General features: G+C 30.9%; 1 protein-coding gene across 4 annotated transcripts; it reads left to right on the top strand.

Moving 5' to 3' along the window:
- Positions 1-7,735: 7,735 nt before the first annotated feature.
- On the top strand, positions 7,736-14,998 carry LOC129311392 (receptor-like protein 4). 4 transcript variants are annotated; one of them, XM_054953682.1, is made up of 10 exons: positions 7,736-8,146; positions 8,251-9,297; positions 9,614-9,764; positions 10,568-10,639; positions 11,214-11,282; positions 11,638-11,706; positions 12,266-12,343; positions 12,783-12,799; positions 12,942-12,988; positions 14,150-14,805. In XM_054953682.1, exons 1-9 carry the CDS (start codon positions 7,780-7,782, stop codon positions 12,983-12,985), a joined length of 1,914 nt encoding a protein of 637 aa, XP_054809657.1. In that variant the 5' UTR covers positions 7,736-7,779; the 3' UTR covers positions 12,986-12,988; positions 14,150-14,805. The 4 variants fall into 4 exon arrangements, 3 of the variants coding, with proteins under 3 accessions (XP_054809657.1, XP_054809656.1, XP_054809655.1); XM_054953681.1 differs by having other exon boundaries at positions 12,783-12,868; XR_008593285.1 differs by having other exon boundaries at positions 7,740-8,146; positions 12,783-12,988; positions 14,150-14,650; positions 14,781-14,998.
- The last annotated feature ends 910 nt before the right edge of the window (positions 14,999-15,908 follow it).

Genomic DNA, 15,908 nt, shown 5'->3' with positions numbered 1-15,908 from the left:
AACATAGTATCTCATAACCAAATCCTTGGTCATATGAATAGTATTTGAGAGGGGGTTATTCTAATAGTAGTCTTGCTAGACCAATGTCAAAAGTTCAGTTAAGTCAAAGTAAATGTTAAGTTTAGCATATTTGCTATTCCAACAAAGATCAAAACTTTCTAGTGTACTTATAAGCTATGTCTGTGCTAGGATAGTAACAAGGGTGTTAGAAAAAACAATCCAATTTTTTTGATCATAGAAAACCCATCCTAAATCTCATTTTTCATAGAGTAAAACAAACTCACACTATTGTGTGTGTATATACAAAAATACTTCTTTCTGTATTTTTATAAGTTACTTTTAATACTTTCACTAAAACGAAGGAAAAACTTAAAATTAATTAATTTTACTTAAAAATTAATAAAATTTTTAACTTTATCTTTATTAAACTCATCCTTTGAGAAGCCCAAGAGCCAAAGTTGGAAAACAGAGACTAACATTGAATAAGGAAAATATTATAAAGATGTAATAATAATAAATATCTTATATGATGCCTTGTTAAAAAGACAAGAAATTATCCTTTTCAAATACAAAGAATATGAGGGAGCACATGTGAAAGTCGTCCTTTTTTTTTCCCCTAATTAGTTCAGTATTTTTGTGGAGATGCTCCTACGCAGTAACTAGATTTTGTGCCTTTGCAATGCCCGGACATCAATTCTCAAGTTGATTAGACGGCAATAAAGATGAGGGAAGTTTTTAATGGTTAAAATTATAAAATTTTAATTTTAAGTAAAGTTACTTCAGACTATAAATTTACATAAAATATTGCAATCAATTATCTTTAAACTAATACTATTTTTTATATTTTATTATTTAATAAAATATCTTACTTAAAGGTGAATGATTTATTTATTAAAAAGAGTTTAAAAAACTTATTAATTATAAATTAAAAATTAAAAATATTTTATATTTTTTAAAAGAAGCAATACTTATTTTCGTTGTAGGTCTTACAACCACCTTTTTATTAGGAATCCCATGTTATACTTTTATTTTTCTTCACTACTTCAAATTAGAAAACATAATGTAAAATTAAAAGAAAATATATTAAAAAAAAGAAAACAAAAATGGTCGTATAAGATATATAGATTAAGATACATAGGTATTGATAGATATATGGATTTGTCATTATGTTTTGTATCCTGGTCCCATAGAGAAATAATTTTGAAGTTAGCAGTCACGGGATTGACAAACATATATGATGCTAACAATAGTGTTGAGAATCGCCATATTAATAATATTTATAGTTTTGTCACGGATTCGCTTGCCCATAAAGTGAAAATTTAGATGGTGAAAATTTTAACGATAATCCACTTTTTGAACGTAGTAATCTTTTTGATAACTGCCTTACCCTAGTCTTGTTTTTTCTCACATGGCTTAGGATATTATATGGGAAAGAAGTATTTAATAGGAGAGACAGGAGGAAATAAGAACCTTTTTTTTTTTTTTTGCATTTACCAACAGAGGGGAATAACAACTTAAATCTACGAGACTATGATCAAATTTAAATGGAACTTTTGCAAATTTAGCCTATATCATGGGGCCAAATAAAAATAATAGCCTAACCTTTCTTAAATTTGAATAATGGCCTTTTAATATTTATTTAAAATTTAATTGATAAAATTGTCCTTTTAAAATTGTAATGCTTTCGTTTTTGTAAATGCCCGAAAATCCTAAATGCGGGAGTAGAGCGGATAAATAAATACTTAAATTGTTCATAATTTTTTATTTTATTAACTTAGGCATTTGATTTTTTGTGATAAGCTAAAAGTCCAAATTTTTTTTGCAAAATTGTGTTGGATTTATTTTGAGTAAATGATTATGTGTTTTTTATGTTACTAATTTGCGATATTATATCATAATTTTGTATATCAATGATAAACAAATTTATGTCTGATTCTCTAGTTATGTTGATTTGCAATAGTATATCATTAATATATTATTATATATTATTAATAAATAAGTTATATTAGTAAAAACTTACAAACATTATTTTATTCTGTAGATATGATGATGCTTAATTTCATCATTTCTTATAATAAAAAATGAAATTCAAACAACCGTTTTGTTGATTATTCAAACCTGAAAGTGTTTGTGAAAGATAAATTTGTATCTTAGTGCCATAGAACTTGTCTATGAGAGATTGAGGTAGCATGCAGGGTCATGAGGTCAAATTAATGGTTTCTTTTGATATTAGGACTTCAACATATAGTATTTTATAGGTCAAAAAATACAATGATTTGATATGATATTTTAATTTGTTGATAAATTCTAATATGTTTATCATTGATTGTCTCTATTTTTAATAGACCTTTGTCTATACAAGAAATGTTTGAACCTTGTTACAAAAGAGCTAGTTACTTAACTTCATATTTTTTCTACATTTACTGATAATAAGTATTGTAGTGAACCCAATAAGTTTTTGCAAATGGACAATATTAAGGAGGGAGATGTGTTTTTTAGTAATTTTTTTTTGATCAAAAGTTTTTTAGTAAGTGGAATGTTCAAAAAGTTTTGCAACTCTTAGTTATTAAGAGAAATTTTAAATGCAAAACTCTCAAATCAAATGGTCAAAGACTTCTTGTTGCTTGCAATGTTAATGGTTGTAAATGATATATGCTTCTTTTACCCAGGTTTGATTCATTACATAGTATGTTAAGGACCATACTTATGTTGTTGATGTTATACGTGGTAATCATAGGCAAGCAACAAGCCTTATCATTAGTGAGTGTGTGAAGCAAAAATCTTCCACAAGCACTTCAAGATATGAACTATTAATATAACAGTTATTCGAATCCCATTTTTTATTATAAGAAATGACAAAATTTAACATCCCTATATCTACAAGATAAAATGACATTTGTAAGTTTTCACCGATGATATGGTTTATATATAAGTGATATACAATAGTATATCACTGGTATATTATCATAGATCAACATAATTAAATAATCAGACATAAACTTGTGTATTATTAATATTTAGTCATATCTTAATGATATAGTATTGTTGACTAGTAACACAAAAAACACATAATTATTTGCTCAAAATTGATCAAACACAGTCTACAAAAAATTCTAGATTCTTAACTTATCACAGAAAATCAAGTACCTAAACTAATAAAATAAAAAATTATGAACAATGAAAGAATAACTTGTGTTTTTTTAGTAATAATTCAAACAAAGTTTCATAATCAATGACAACAAATCATAAATTATGAACAAATGAATAACTATTATGTGAAGATATTATTGAGAAATATGAAGACGGTGAACAATAGATAATAAATCCTGATTATTGTTCAACTTTTAGAAACTAGAATATGATTATTAGTCTTGCAAGTATTGGATAATATTGTTGAGAAATATTTGATAGTGATCTTCATGGGGCAAAAAAAGGAAAGGAATGATTGTGAAAGGGGGAGAAATAATATGGTTCTGTGTGCAGGGAATCGATCTAGTTAGTTAAAAATTGAAGAATTTAGCTAAATGTTAAAATCATCAGTTACATGAAATATTGCTAGCCCAATTCATGCTGAAGTTATTATTGCATGTTTTATATATTTGTTTTGTGGATAAAAATAAAAAATTACCTCCAATTGATTTCATGAATGGGCCGTATTTTAATATATTTAAAAATCTTATTCATAATTTTTGAAAACTTTATTTTTCACTTGAGCCGCCAATATTCTCATAAATCTACTTCATATTGTAACAAAATAACAATATGTGAATTGTACGATGATCTTTGTGTAAAAATAGTCAATTCTTTGTTTTTATTTTTTTCCCCCAACTCTACCCTCGTTTGTCATTATGACTTGCATAGTTATTTATATAATATTATTTTTTAAAGTCATTTATAGTTAGAAAAAAAAAAGTAAAAGGGAAAAAGCAATTGAAATTAGAGTTAGGGAGGCACGGTGGTTGGACAGTTGACCTGAGTTATGGCTGGCGCCTACATGGGCCGCTTCTTTTTCTGTGTTTATTATTAAGAGTGAATGCACCTCACCACCGTGAATCGGCGGGGACCTTCCCGGAAAATGACGTGTCTTTCATTCAAGCTAATCACAATTACAAAAATCTTTTGTACTAAGTAAAAAAGATGTTTAATGCTTTAAATAAAGTTATGAACTTAAACCATAAGAGAAAAAAAAGCACGTTAAAAAAATTTGCCCAATCTAAACTCGTCAGCATTTGATGGTAAAAAAGGGGGGGGGGGCCTCGTCAACATTCAAGTTTAAGTTAGTAAAATCATAGACTACGAGATACTTATAAAAAAATTATTATTCAAGTTGAATTTAGGTTTTTAATATATTAATTTGTTGTCTACGAACTAAATTTCCAATTTTTAAGCATTCCAATTATATCTTTGTTTTTTTTTAAGATTTATATAATAGGAGTGTATGTTATCAATGGGTTAATTCATATTTAAGTTGCATGCATCATGTTTCGAATAAGGAAAGCTCTAATGCACTAAAATCTTTTTATTTGGAAGACTAATAAACTCAATTAGTTCTGAGTTCCTTCCACTAGAATTATTTACTTTATTTGATTTTATTTGATTGGCTAAAACGATTATAAAAATTAGCAATTTAATGTTACAAAACTTTAATTTACAAACATGAACAAGCTTTAGACTCAAAATGACCCTATGTTCTCCATTCAATGAGGATTACACATGAATCAAAGTTAGGTTACCCATACTTGACTTGTATTAAATCAAATTTTCTTTTTCAAATTTAGCTAAAAGAATTAAATTAATTTTTTTAATGAACTCCAAAAGTATTTTTTAGAAAATTTAGTAATTCATTGTTAATTTTATTTTTCAAGGATTAACATATTTAATAGATCAAATTATAAGGGCTTGATTGGAATAAAATAATGAGACTTTTGCAAATTTAGCCCATATCATGAGACCAAATAAAAATAATAGCCCAACCTTTTTAAAATTTAAATAATGACCTTTTAATATTTATTTAAAATTTAATTGACAAAACTGCTATTTTAAAATCCATAGCATTATAATTTTAAAAAAGCAGTTTAATTTAGCTTGCCAATTCACTAACTGCATACTTGTTAGTTCATTAACAAAACTTATGAACAATGTCTTTTACATACTAAATTTTAATAAGTTGTTAATTCTATAATTTAACTTGCCACTTCATTGTTATATATTTGTTAATTCGCTAACAAAACTTGTTAATAAAGTCATCAAAGAAAATAGTGTTAATAAGTTTAACTAGTGAATTAATAAATGCACATAATGAAAATGACAAGTTGAAGTTTTAATAATATCAAGTTTTGCCAATGAATTGATAAATGCACGTTAGTAAAATTACAAGTTACGTTAGGTTTAAACATTTCTACTTCATATTATAAAAAAGTCATTAAAATTGAATATGCAAAAGATACTGTCAACAAGTTCTTTTGCTTATAAATTGACAAGTATATATTAATAAATTAACAAATAAGTATTAATGAAATAATAAGTTTGTTTAAATTTGGTTTGAACACTTGGCTTGTGTTGGAGAATTAAATGAAAAATTTGCCTTTAAACTATACTCTTTTGATCTTATTTATAAGGTAGAGAAAGAATAAAAAATTTGATTATATTTATAGGGTGCTTATTAATTTTCAATACTCCTTTTTATATTTTTGCATTTATTAAATACTTTGAATAAAAATATTAATGATTAGATTTAAGAATATTTATTAGGAGTAAAAGTGAAAACTTGTTAAACTTTAAGACAAAGTTAATAAAATTTAAAGTTTTTCTTAATTCTAATGAAACAGTGACTTATAAATAAAATTAAAAAAAGTAAATCTATGAGTATTTGAGATTCTAAATTTATTTTTTTATTTTTGTAATGTATCTTTTCAACTTTTGAAAATTATGGCTTTAACAAATGTTTACTTTGAGCATTAATTAACTAAAAAATTATAGACAATAATCCAAAAAATTGTAGAAAAGAACCAAGAAAATTTCTTTTCTATTAAATTGAGGTTATCATCTATAATTTTGGATCATTTTTTGGTTATTTTTTTATAATTTTTGAGGTACTTTTTTTGAATTGTTTGACAAATTAATATTTAAAGTTAATTTTTATTAATGATAACAGCGACATTGCATCATTCTTAAAAATTAAAAGAAAACATTACACTAAAAATAAGTTAAACATTCTAGATGTTTGGATACATAGTTTAAGGGTGAAATTGCTATTTCTTAATCTATGTCATACATAAAATTTTGCATTACATTATTAAGAGGTATATAACTAATTCTATTTATAAGTCATTTTTAATATGTTTCACTGTAATAAAAAAATTTAAAACTCATTAATTTTGTTTTAAAATTTAATAAATTTTTAACTTTATCCTTATTAAATATATACTTACTATAATAATATATTTTTTTCTCTCTATCATTAAATGGAGTGTAAAAAGAGAAATTTGTATTAAAAATTTAATGAGATGACTAGCAAAGAGGATAAAAAAAATATTATATATCTTCCTACTTTATAAATAAAATTAAATGAAATATCATTGGCTTAGTGGTTATTATGTTTTTTTCCCCTATTTTTTGAAACTTCAAACCGTACATCATCAAATAATTATTCTGCCGGTCGAAGCCTAACCACGATGGATGTGAGACTTTAAAAAAAAAAAAAATTGATTGAAGAGCATTTTGATTACTTTTTTAAAAGGGAAAGTTACAAATAATTCCTGTAAAAAAATTTATTTATAAATAAATTTTATAAAATTTAAAAATTACAGTTAATTTTTTAGAATTTAAGTATAATTTAAAATTATAAAGATAATAATATCCCTATTAAACATACATTACATTAATTAAATAATTAATTTATAACTATTTTATCAATAATTTAAAAATATAATTTTAATTTTTTACAACTATAATTTTATAAATTCAATAATTAAATAATCATGTGTTACTAACAAAATTTAACATTAATTATTTATAACTACTTCATTAATAATTTACAACTATGATTTTAACTTTTTACAACTGTAATTTCACATATTTAATTATATGTGAAATTATAGTTGTAAAAAGTTGAAGTCATAGTTATAAATTATTGATGAAATAGTTGTAAATTATTTAATTGATGCAATGTATATATATTTAATAGGGGCATTGTTGTCTTTTTATATCAATTTTAAATTGAATATGTGAAGTTACAGTTATAAAAAATTGAAGTTATAATTGTAAATTATTAATAAAGTAGTTACAAATTATTTAATTGATATAATGTATATATATTTAATAAGGGCATCATTATCTTTTTATCTCAATTTTAAATGATACTTAGTTTTTGAGAATCTAGTTGTAATTTTTAAATTTCACCAATCTTACTTATAAATAAGTATCTACGAGACCTGTAGATAATTTTTTCATTTTAAAGCATAATTTCAATTTGATCTTGGAGATTAATTTCATAATTTTTTGTTTTTGATTTGAAATAAATGTTGTATTGTGATTCTATGATAAAATTCTCCCTTAATTTTATCCGTTAAAAAACATTTTCTCTTAATTTTATCTCATATGCTAATCGAATCATCATTTTCTTACAAGTCGCCTGCTTTGAGCTTGGTGATGGTAAAAGATGGAGTATATTCTTAATCTCTGTCATCATATAAGGTGCGAGTTTTCTAAATCCCCTCCGATGGAAGAGGCTAATTTTCCTCCCATCTTGCCGGGTCGCCAGCAGAGAGAAAATAGAAAATGAAAATGAAGTCCGTGAAAGACACAAAATCAAGCCACATCATATCTGATAGTCTGAACGTTCCCAGTTCCAGACTGAAAAGAGCCACCAACATTCATTGCCTCTATATATTATTTGGCATTTACCTTCCCCTTCAATCTCCTCCCGCTAATCTCGCCTCTTCTCTTCCCTTTCGCTCTCATTACTGCTACACTATACGATTCATATACAGTCCTTTCTCTCTCTGGTACGCGTTTCTTTCTCTTTCCCAGCTGGTCTTCACTGTCACTCCAACTACGGCAATGTCTGTTATCCACTTCGTCGTCTTCTTGTTCCTCATCTTCTTCTCCACCGCCTCCTCTGCTCCTATTCAACCCTACCCTTATGGTAAGCTCTCAACTCTTCTCTGTCTCTGTGTGTTTCTCTTATCCAGTTGATTAGCTTCTGTAGGTCTAATGGTGGTGCTTCTACCTCCTGTCTGTTACTCACAGGTTTAGCTTACCGCATCGACTGTGGTAGTGCCACTAATACCACTGACCCATTTAACACCACCTGGCTGTCCGACCGATTCTACACCGGAGGCGCCACCTCCATAGTTTCCGAGCCACTTCACTTCCACTACTCCTACGAGAAGACTCTTCGCTTCTTCCCTGTCTCCTACGGCAAGAAGAATTGCTATGTTGTCCCCTCTCTACCCAACGGTCGCTACTTGTTTCGCACATTTGTCGTTTATGACAATTACGATGGCAAGTCTCACCCCCCGTCCTTCGACATCTCCGTTGAGGGCACCGTTGTCTTCAGTTGGCGATCGCCGTGGCCGGAATCTTTAGCTCGTGACGGCGCCTACTCCGATCTCTTTGCGTACGTCAACGACGGCGAAGCTGACGTCTGCTTTTACAGCTTAGCGACTGATCCTCCGGTCATCTCCTCGCTTGAGCTCGTGCAGGTGGATTCGTCATCCTATGATTTGGCTGCTGCTGGAAATGACGTTATTCTCGTCAATTATGGAAGGTTATCTTGCGGGAGCGATTCATGGGGTCCTGGATTCAGCGACGACACTGACGTCTTCGGTCGGTCATGGCAATCCGATAAAGAGTTCCGATCAAATTCGGACGATTTCAGGACCATATCGACGAGGAACGCTATAAGTGGCGCTTCTGTAAAGCCCAATTACTTTCCTATGAAATTGTACCAGTCGGCGGTTACGGTGGATGGAGATGGTGCGTTGGAGTACAAATTGAATGTGGACGCGAAATTGGATTACCTGGTGTGGTTGCATTTTGCGGAAATTGATTCGAGCGTGAAGAAGGCAGGGGATCGGGTTTTTGATGTGTTCGTCAATGACAAGAATGTGACTAGGATTGACATATACAAGCAGGTGGGAAGTTTTGCTGCATATGGTTGGCATTACACAGTGAAGAATTTAAGCAGTAGTGTCTTGAGTGTGAAGCTTGTAGCAGCTAAGGGTGCCCCACTCATTAGCGGGCTTGAAAATTATGCCCTGGTACCTAACGATCCTTCCACTGTCCCTGAACAAGGTGCGTTAAAGGAATTTAGAGGCATCTAGTCCCTGAGTTCCTGGAGATTTTAGCAGCATATTCTCAGAAAGGAAACTTATTTTTTGTTTTCCTTCTGTTGGAATCTGTAAAATTGTTTGTAGTGATTGCTACTTCGATGAAAAAATAATTAGGAAGAAAAATTGACATAGTTCACCTTTTTTAGTAACAATAATTACTGTTGATGCTGACACTGGGAAAGGAGGGGCACGGTTAAGATTTTGATGACTGAGGACCAAACCTAAAGTTCTATGGTAGCTGGTTTATTATTGACTAGGAACTTTAACTTGTTTTGTAGTAATTGCCATGAAAGCATTGAAAGAGTCACTTCGCATTCCTGATAGAATGGGTTGGAATGGCGACCCTTGTGCTCCAACTAATTGGGATGCTTGGGAGGGAGTAACATGCCGCATGAACAAGAATAAAACTGCCCTCATGATAAGTCAAATGTAAGCATTTCTTCCACTTATGTTTAGCCGTTTATCCAGGCTTTTGACTGGCTTTGAGATAAAATTTGATGCTGCACATAAAATACAAGGATACATACTGATAGTGATCAGCCAAAAAGAAAAATAAATAAATAAAAGGATTCCAACAATATTGGGCCTGTTTGGCAACTTGTTCTGGGAAGAGTTTTTTGTTCTCTAGAACAAAAGAACAAAAAAATTTGTTTGGTAATGTGTTTTTAAAAAGTGTTTTAGAGAACAAAAAAATGAAAACAACTTTTAGGTTTGCTCGGATTATTGTTTTGGAGAATAAGGAAAAAAATGAGAAAAACACCTTTTTTCATTATTTTTTTATTCTTAGAACATATTTTACAAAATATCAGTTTTCAGGACAATAAAATAAAAACAATTTCAAATAGCCCCATCGTCTTTCAGTAAATGGATCATCATACTTTGTGTGCGAGTTAGCTCCATGTGAAGATACATAGATGATGGGTCATGAGTATTTCTAAGTGTGCCTGGTATCTAATTGCAGTATAAGTTTTCTAGGAAAGTTCTTTTTCTTTTTCTTTTTAACACTATATTTTCCTTATAAGCATGCAAGTAGTTTATAGAAGATGAACAGGCAAATAATCACTTTTCTGCCTGTGAGCACTGGACCTGTTAGTGAACCACACATTTGGTTTTTTTGTTTTTTTCCAAAAGAGAAGAATTGAGGAAGTTATTACCTTTTCTTCTTTTGATTACACTTCCTTTCCCTTTTCTACATCTTTGATCAAATCTATGTTTCAATTTTTTAATTTCAGAGATCTAGGCAGTCAAGGCTTAAAAGGGTACATAAGTGAGCAGATTGGTCTTTTGGCAAACTTGGTAAGCCTGTAAGTATCAGCTGCCAATATTTATATGTATGTTAGACATCTTTAACGTCAAATTCATTATATAGGTTGAGCTTACCATTATAGTGCTTTGAAGTAGAAAAGTAGGCTTACCTATGATACTTTCTTCCTCCATATCATGCCTTGTGATTGAAATGTAGCCTTGGAAACATGGGCATTGTCATGGACACAGGACCTTACACTGACACGAACACTGACACAGCAAATTTTGAAGGGCAAGTCTCATGCCACATTAAATTTTGAAGTGATGAGTATGTGCTTAGCGTTGGTTTTAACTATTTTGGTCCTCAACATTTTCATTAGAATTCCTCCCCAAATGTTGCATGAGCCTCAATTTTATATGCGCTACAATGCTACATGATAATCATGTATAATAAAGCACTTTTTTTTAATATGCATGTTGGCTGAATTATAGTTCCAAATCTTCTGTGGCAGATCATCATTCATGTACAGACGCACCCACACACACATCCAGCATTCAATTTTCTAACCAAACTTTAGTCATTTTCATTTTGGTCTCAATTATCCAGTAACTTTGTTTACTTTAAAATTACAGAAACCTGAGTTCTAATTCTTTGGAGGGTGAAATTCCTTCTGGGCTTGGTCAAAATTCTCTAACAAATCTGTAAGTTTCTGATATCTATTCTGTCTGATATGGTCGTTCTTCTAACAGTTCCTATTTTTGTTTTAATTTTTATTGAGAAATCCTTTGAATAATTCAATTGAGTGGAGTACCATCTTCCTTTGATTATTAAATGATAAGTTCTAAAGTTTTTTCACCTCATAGAAGGTCATGTTCTTTTGTATGCTAACTTCGTAATAATATATTAAGAGTCTATGTTTTACTTGCCCTATTATTTGGCAACATCAATGCATTTCTAGGGTCTTGTCCAACGTAGTCATCTGATCCATATGGAAAACAGTGCAGCCTTGTTATTTGTTCAATGTTTGATCAGGTTTTGTATTTAATTATCCTGTAGGGATTTATCCAACAATCAGTTAACAGGGTCCATACCAGATAGCTTAGCATCTTCAAGTTTGCAGCTTGTGTAAGTATTTGTTGCTTCAGTATCATGTTTAACACTTTAATGAGGTTTATTTCATGATTAGCATCAAGTTTTGAAAGGAGATGTAGTTTTTGTTTGTCTTAGCTTGGCAAACTATTAAGTCAACTGATATCCCAAATTGTTGCTGTCCATACCATTTCCCGTATCTAGTGCTCTTATCTCATGGGTTACTAATATCTCAATTCTCAGTACTTTCTTTTCCTCTTCTATATTTCCTGTCAAAGTCAATTTTTGCTGTTGCTTAAAAAAGAAAAAAAAAGCCATTTGAAGTCCTTATATCAGTGTCAATATTTCTATACGAATGGTGCATTACAACTGGTCCATACTCATTGACAGTCATAGTGCACTTAGTTCATTTATCATATTACTTTTACAAATATTAAAATTGCACTTTCTTTGGTTTGGTTACTGGATAATACAAGTTGTGCTTTAACCATTGCAATTGTATATATCACTTAACATGCACTGTAGTCTAGTCTTACATGGAATTCCTTGTATTCTCCAGAGAAGTTTCGCTTACTACTCCACTTTATCTTGCCAGGCTATTAAATGGTAACTTATTGGAAGGACGAGTGCCAGAGCAACTCTATTCAGTTGGTGTGCATGGTGGAGCTATTGAGTATGTCTCTTTTATCCACTAGCTATAACCTATCAGCTTTTGCAGACTGAAGTGAATTTGATGATTCATGAAACTGATCCCACATCATGATTAACATTCTCTAACAAACTGACTCCATTGTTCCCATCCCAAACAATGCTATCTGTGCAATATATTATCTTTTACTTAGAAACATGTTGATGAACTGGTGTAAATCAGATGATAATCTATTGCTATCTCTGCAATATTCTGTCTGATTTCATGGATGGTTGTAATTGCTGTCCACTTGATCAACATTAGTTGCCATTTGCTTGCTGGCAATGCAATAGGATTATAAGTCACATATCACCAGAGCATCATTTGCAACTGTTCATTTATGAAAGTTCAGTTAATTTCTTGTTATTATAACCCGCTGAGAAATAATATATTTTCCACTTTTATTTGATTTGCTTGCATTCAGTCTCTCTGGCAACAAAGGTTTGTGTGGCGTTCCTTCTTTGCCAGCATGTCCAATATTTTGGGAGAATGGCAGACTATCTTCTCGGGGTAAAATTGCCATAGGCTTGTCATGTCTTCTTGTTTTGTGTCTGATATTGCTGCTTGTATGTATCTACATCAGGAAGAGAAGAAATGATTATGACTTTGGTCTACCACATGAACTGATGTGTAAGTATGATGTCACTGAGCTTCAGCTTCTGGAAAACGTTGTAAAACGTTGTTCATATTCTATATTCCTGCTACTGCGTATCATCTTTTAGTTTTTTGGGGCTGGCCGCAGTATTCATTTTGTTGGCTTTTACTCATGTAGTAGCTGCTTTTATGTTACTGCTTATATTGCACGGACCACACACCCACAATGAGCTCCACTTTTTGTCATTGTTTATTTTAAATCTTTGCTGGTGTGCATCATCTGGTATTTTATTCCATCTTCACCATATGCTAATACATCCTTTTCATTCTCTCTAATCTCTGTTTCTTCATGTCCAATATATGTTGAAGGTGGTAGAATAACTGTTTGCATACGTGCACTCTCTCAGCCGTGTGCACGCTGACATTTTACTGTAACTCATCTATTCATGAATATTTACTATTATGACTTTCCTTTTGCCCAGGATTTTAACAGTAATAACCCTAATATATTTATTGCATGTTGCCAACCTAATGGTGCTTTGTGAGCACAGTCAAGCTAAACCGAGATTTGTTTAAACTGTGTTTACGTTTGGACACAAGTTTTTTTTTTTTTTTTGGCCAAAAAGTTTGGACATAGTTGATCCTATCATTTCTTTTTTTGATTTTTTCTGTGTGAATCTTTTCATCTTTTACTGAGCTCATACGCACCCAGCTTATGATACCTTACATGATTAATAGTAAAGATGCTATTAGTATTTATTTTCTGCTAGTGAAGTAAAACATCACGTCAATTTGATTAGTTCACTACAATATTGTTAAAATTCTGCAATGATGCTTATCTTTTCTGGGCAGCTGTGAGTGCTGTGGTGCATAACTAGTTTTACAATTTTTTTCTGGTTCTGCAAATGACTCAATTTTTGTCTCTTAAAGTTGGTAAATCGTCAGACGAGGCAGCAATTTAGGATCAATTTTTTTGGTGTGGCTTTTAACATAAATGGTGGATTCAGTCTCACTTGCACTTCCCACGAATATTTTGTTGTATCATGCCCCGTGAAAAGTGATGAATTTTTCATGTGATGCTTTATTATGCTTGAAGATGCTTAGAGGTCTTGATTTTAAAGGAATATTGAGATGTTTAAACTTTACATTCTCTTCTAACGTTGTGTATGTTGTTTGTTTGTGGCTTCATTTTTGCAGCTTTAGCTGCCAAGAGAAATCGATATCAGAGGCAGAAATCCTTGATGGTCCTTGAGATGGAGAGTCAACATGCCAAGGGATTACATCCATTTTCTCCTCCACAATGATCAAATTTTGCTGGAAATGGAAGATTGATTTTTAGTTTTTGGCTACATCATACACCGACACAGCTTATTGAAAAGAATTCAATGTTACGACAATAATACCCAGCTCTGATGTGCCAACACTCCCCCTGTAAAAAGTTGCCTTATGGTGTTGGTTTTTCTCCCTCAACTTCATCTCGTCAAAAGGATTCTGGAAGCCACCACTCATTGGCAGGTTTTGATGAATTCATGATAGGGGAAACTCTTAAAATGTATGTAATTTGGTCCGCACTTAGTGTTCAGATTTTCTGGGTATACATCAGATCTGTTGACTCTTGACACTGTATACTGATTTATGCAGCCAAACTGCTGAGGGGGCATAGTTGTACAATGAAAATTTAGGAAAGATTTTTCATAGGTTTGTAATAGAAATTTTCTATACTTTCTTTTTGGTTTTTTTTTTTAACTGAAAATTATAATTCCACAACTCCTGGTAATTCTTTGTTGACTTGAAACTTTCCTCAGTTAGTGAGTTTACTGTGTGGCAGAATAAAGTCAGAAAAGATGATCCCATATTGATGGACTTGGAAAATTTTGGTTTGCATGATTGATCAAAGATTCGAAGTGATCACAGTTGAAGAAGACCCTTTTTGAGTAGTTTGATTCTTTCTTCCTTTTGATGTGTCTGGAAGGTGCACGACAAACTCATTATATGTTCATCTTCTCCTAATGAATTTATTTGCAATAAATGCTCATCTTTATTCTACTGTTGCCTGTTTGACTACTCTCAAGGATTTGATTGCATAACTATGAATCTACTTGTAAGTCCTATAATTGATCAATTGTATACAGTTCATTCTTTTAAAAAGTTCATACACAAAATGAAAACATGACAGCACTAATCATGACCTTGTTTAGACTATTAACGCCATGTGTAAGTCCTATAATTGATCAGTTGTACACGGTTCATTCTTTTAAAAGGTTTATACACAAAATGAAAACATGACAACACTAATCATAACCTTGTTTAGATTATTAACGCCATACATTATTATTTTCCTTCTCATATGATTAGAACTAGAGGAAAAAAAAATGTAATAATTGACCAAATTACCATTCACTAGGATTTCAATAAATCATTTAACAATTAGATTTTTTTTTATTGTCCGTAAATGTTCTTTATTATTGTTAATCTTATTCGAGGCACAATCAACTATTAAATTTTGGTATATTTTTCAATGGATATTCAAACTTTAATTCATTATGTGAGCAAATGGTTTTATCTGCAAGATTCAACTCTCATTGGTTAAAAACCATTAAATTTAACACAACTAGGAATTTAAAGAGCTGGCGAAACATAATAAAAGGAAGACATTTAATCATCCTTCAAGTCAATTATCTCATTCAAGTCATCCTTTAGCCTTTCAGATCCGTCTTTGTTGGGGGACAGACAGACAGTCACAGAGAGAGAGAGAGAGAGAGAGAGAGAGAGAGGCATATTGACATGGTCAGATTTATTTAACAGATATTAATAGCTTTAGCAGTGCAGAGTTTACCCTAAAACCTAGAAACGTGTGGAATACTTTCATCTCCCAGGGTCACATAACAAAAAAATCTGAATCAGAAGAGAGTTTTTGACTTGGACCAATATGAATGAACAGCCACAGAACACCATG

Source organism: Prosopis cineraria, unplaced genomic scaffold (assembly GCF_029017545.1).
Source record: "Prosopis cineraria cultivar Desert tree isolate PC_DT_omini unplaced genomic scaffold, ASM2901754v1 PC5, whole genome shotgun sequence".
Lineage (NCBI taxonomy): Eukaryota > Viridiplantae > Streptophyta > Magnoliopsida > Fabales > Fabaceae > Prosopis > Prosopis cineraria.
Note: the sequence above shows the minus strand (reverse complement) of the source record. Positions and strands in the feature narration are given on the sequence as shown.

Excerpts from the sequence above, each read along its gene's own strand:
- LOC129311392 (XM_054953680.1), top strand. The coding sequence starts at position 7,780 with ATGAAAATGAAGTCCGTGAAAGACACAAAATCAAGCCACATCATATCT. Across the intron at positions 9,765-10,567 it reads GCCCTCATGATAAGTCAAAT|AGATCTAGGCAGTCAAGGCT; the intron begins GTAAGCATTTCT and ends TTTTAATTTCAG. Across the intron at positions 11,283-11,637 it reads CAAAATTCTCTAACAAATCT|GGATTTATCCAACAATCAGT; the intron begins GTAAGTTTCTGA and ends ATTATCCTGTAG.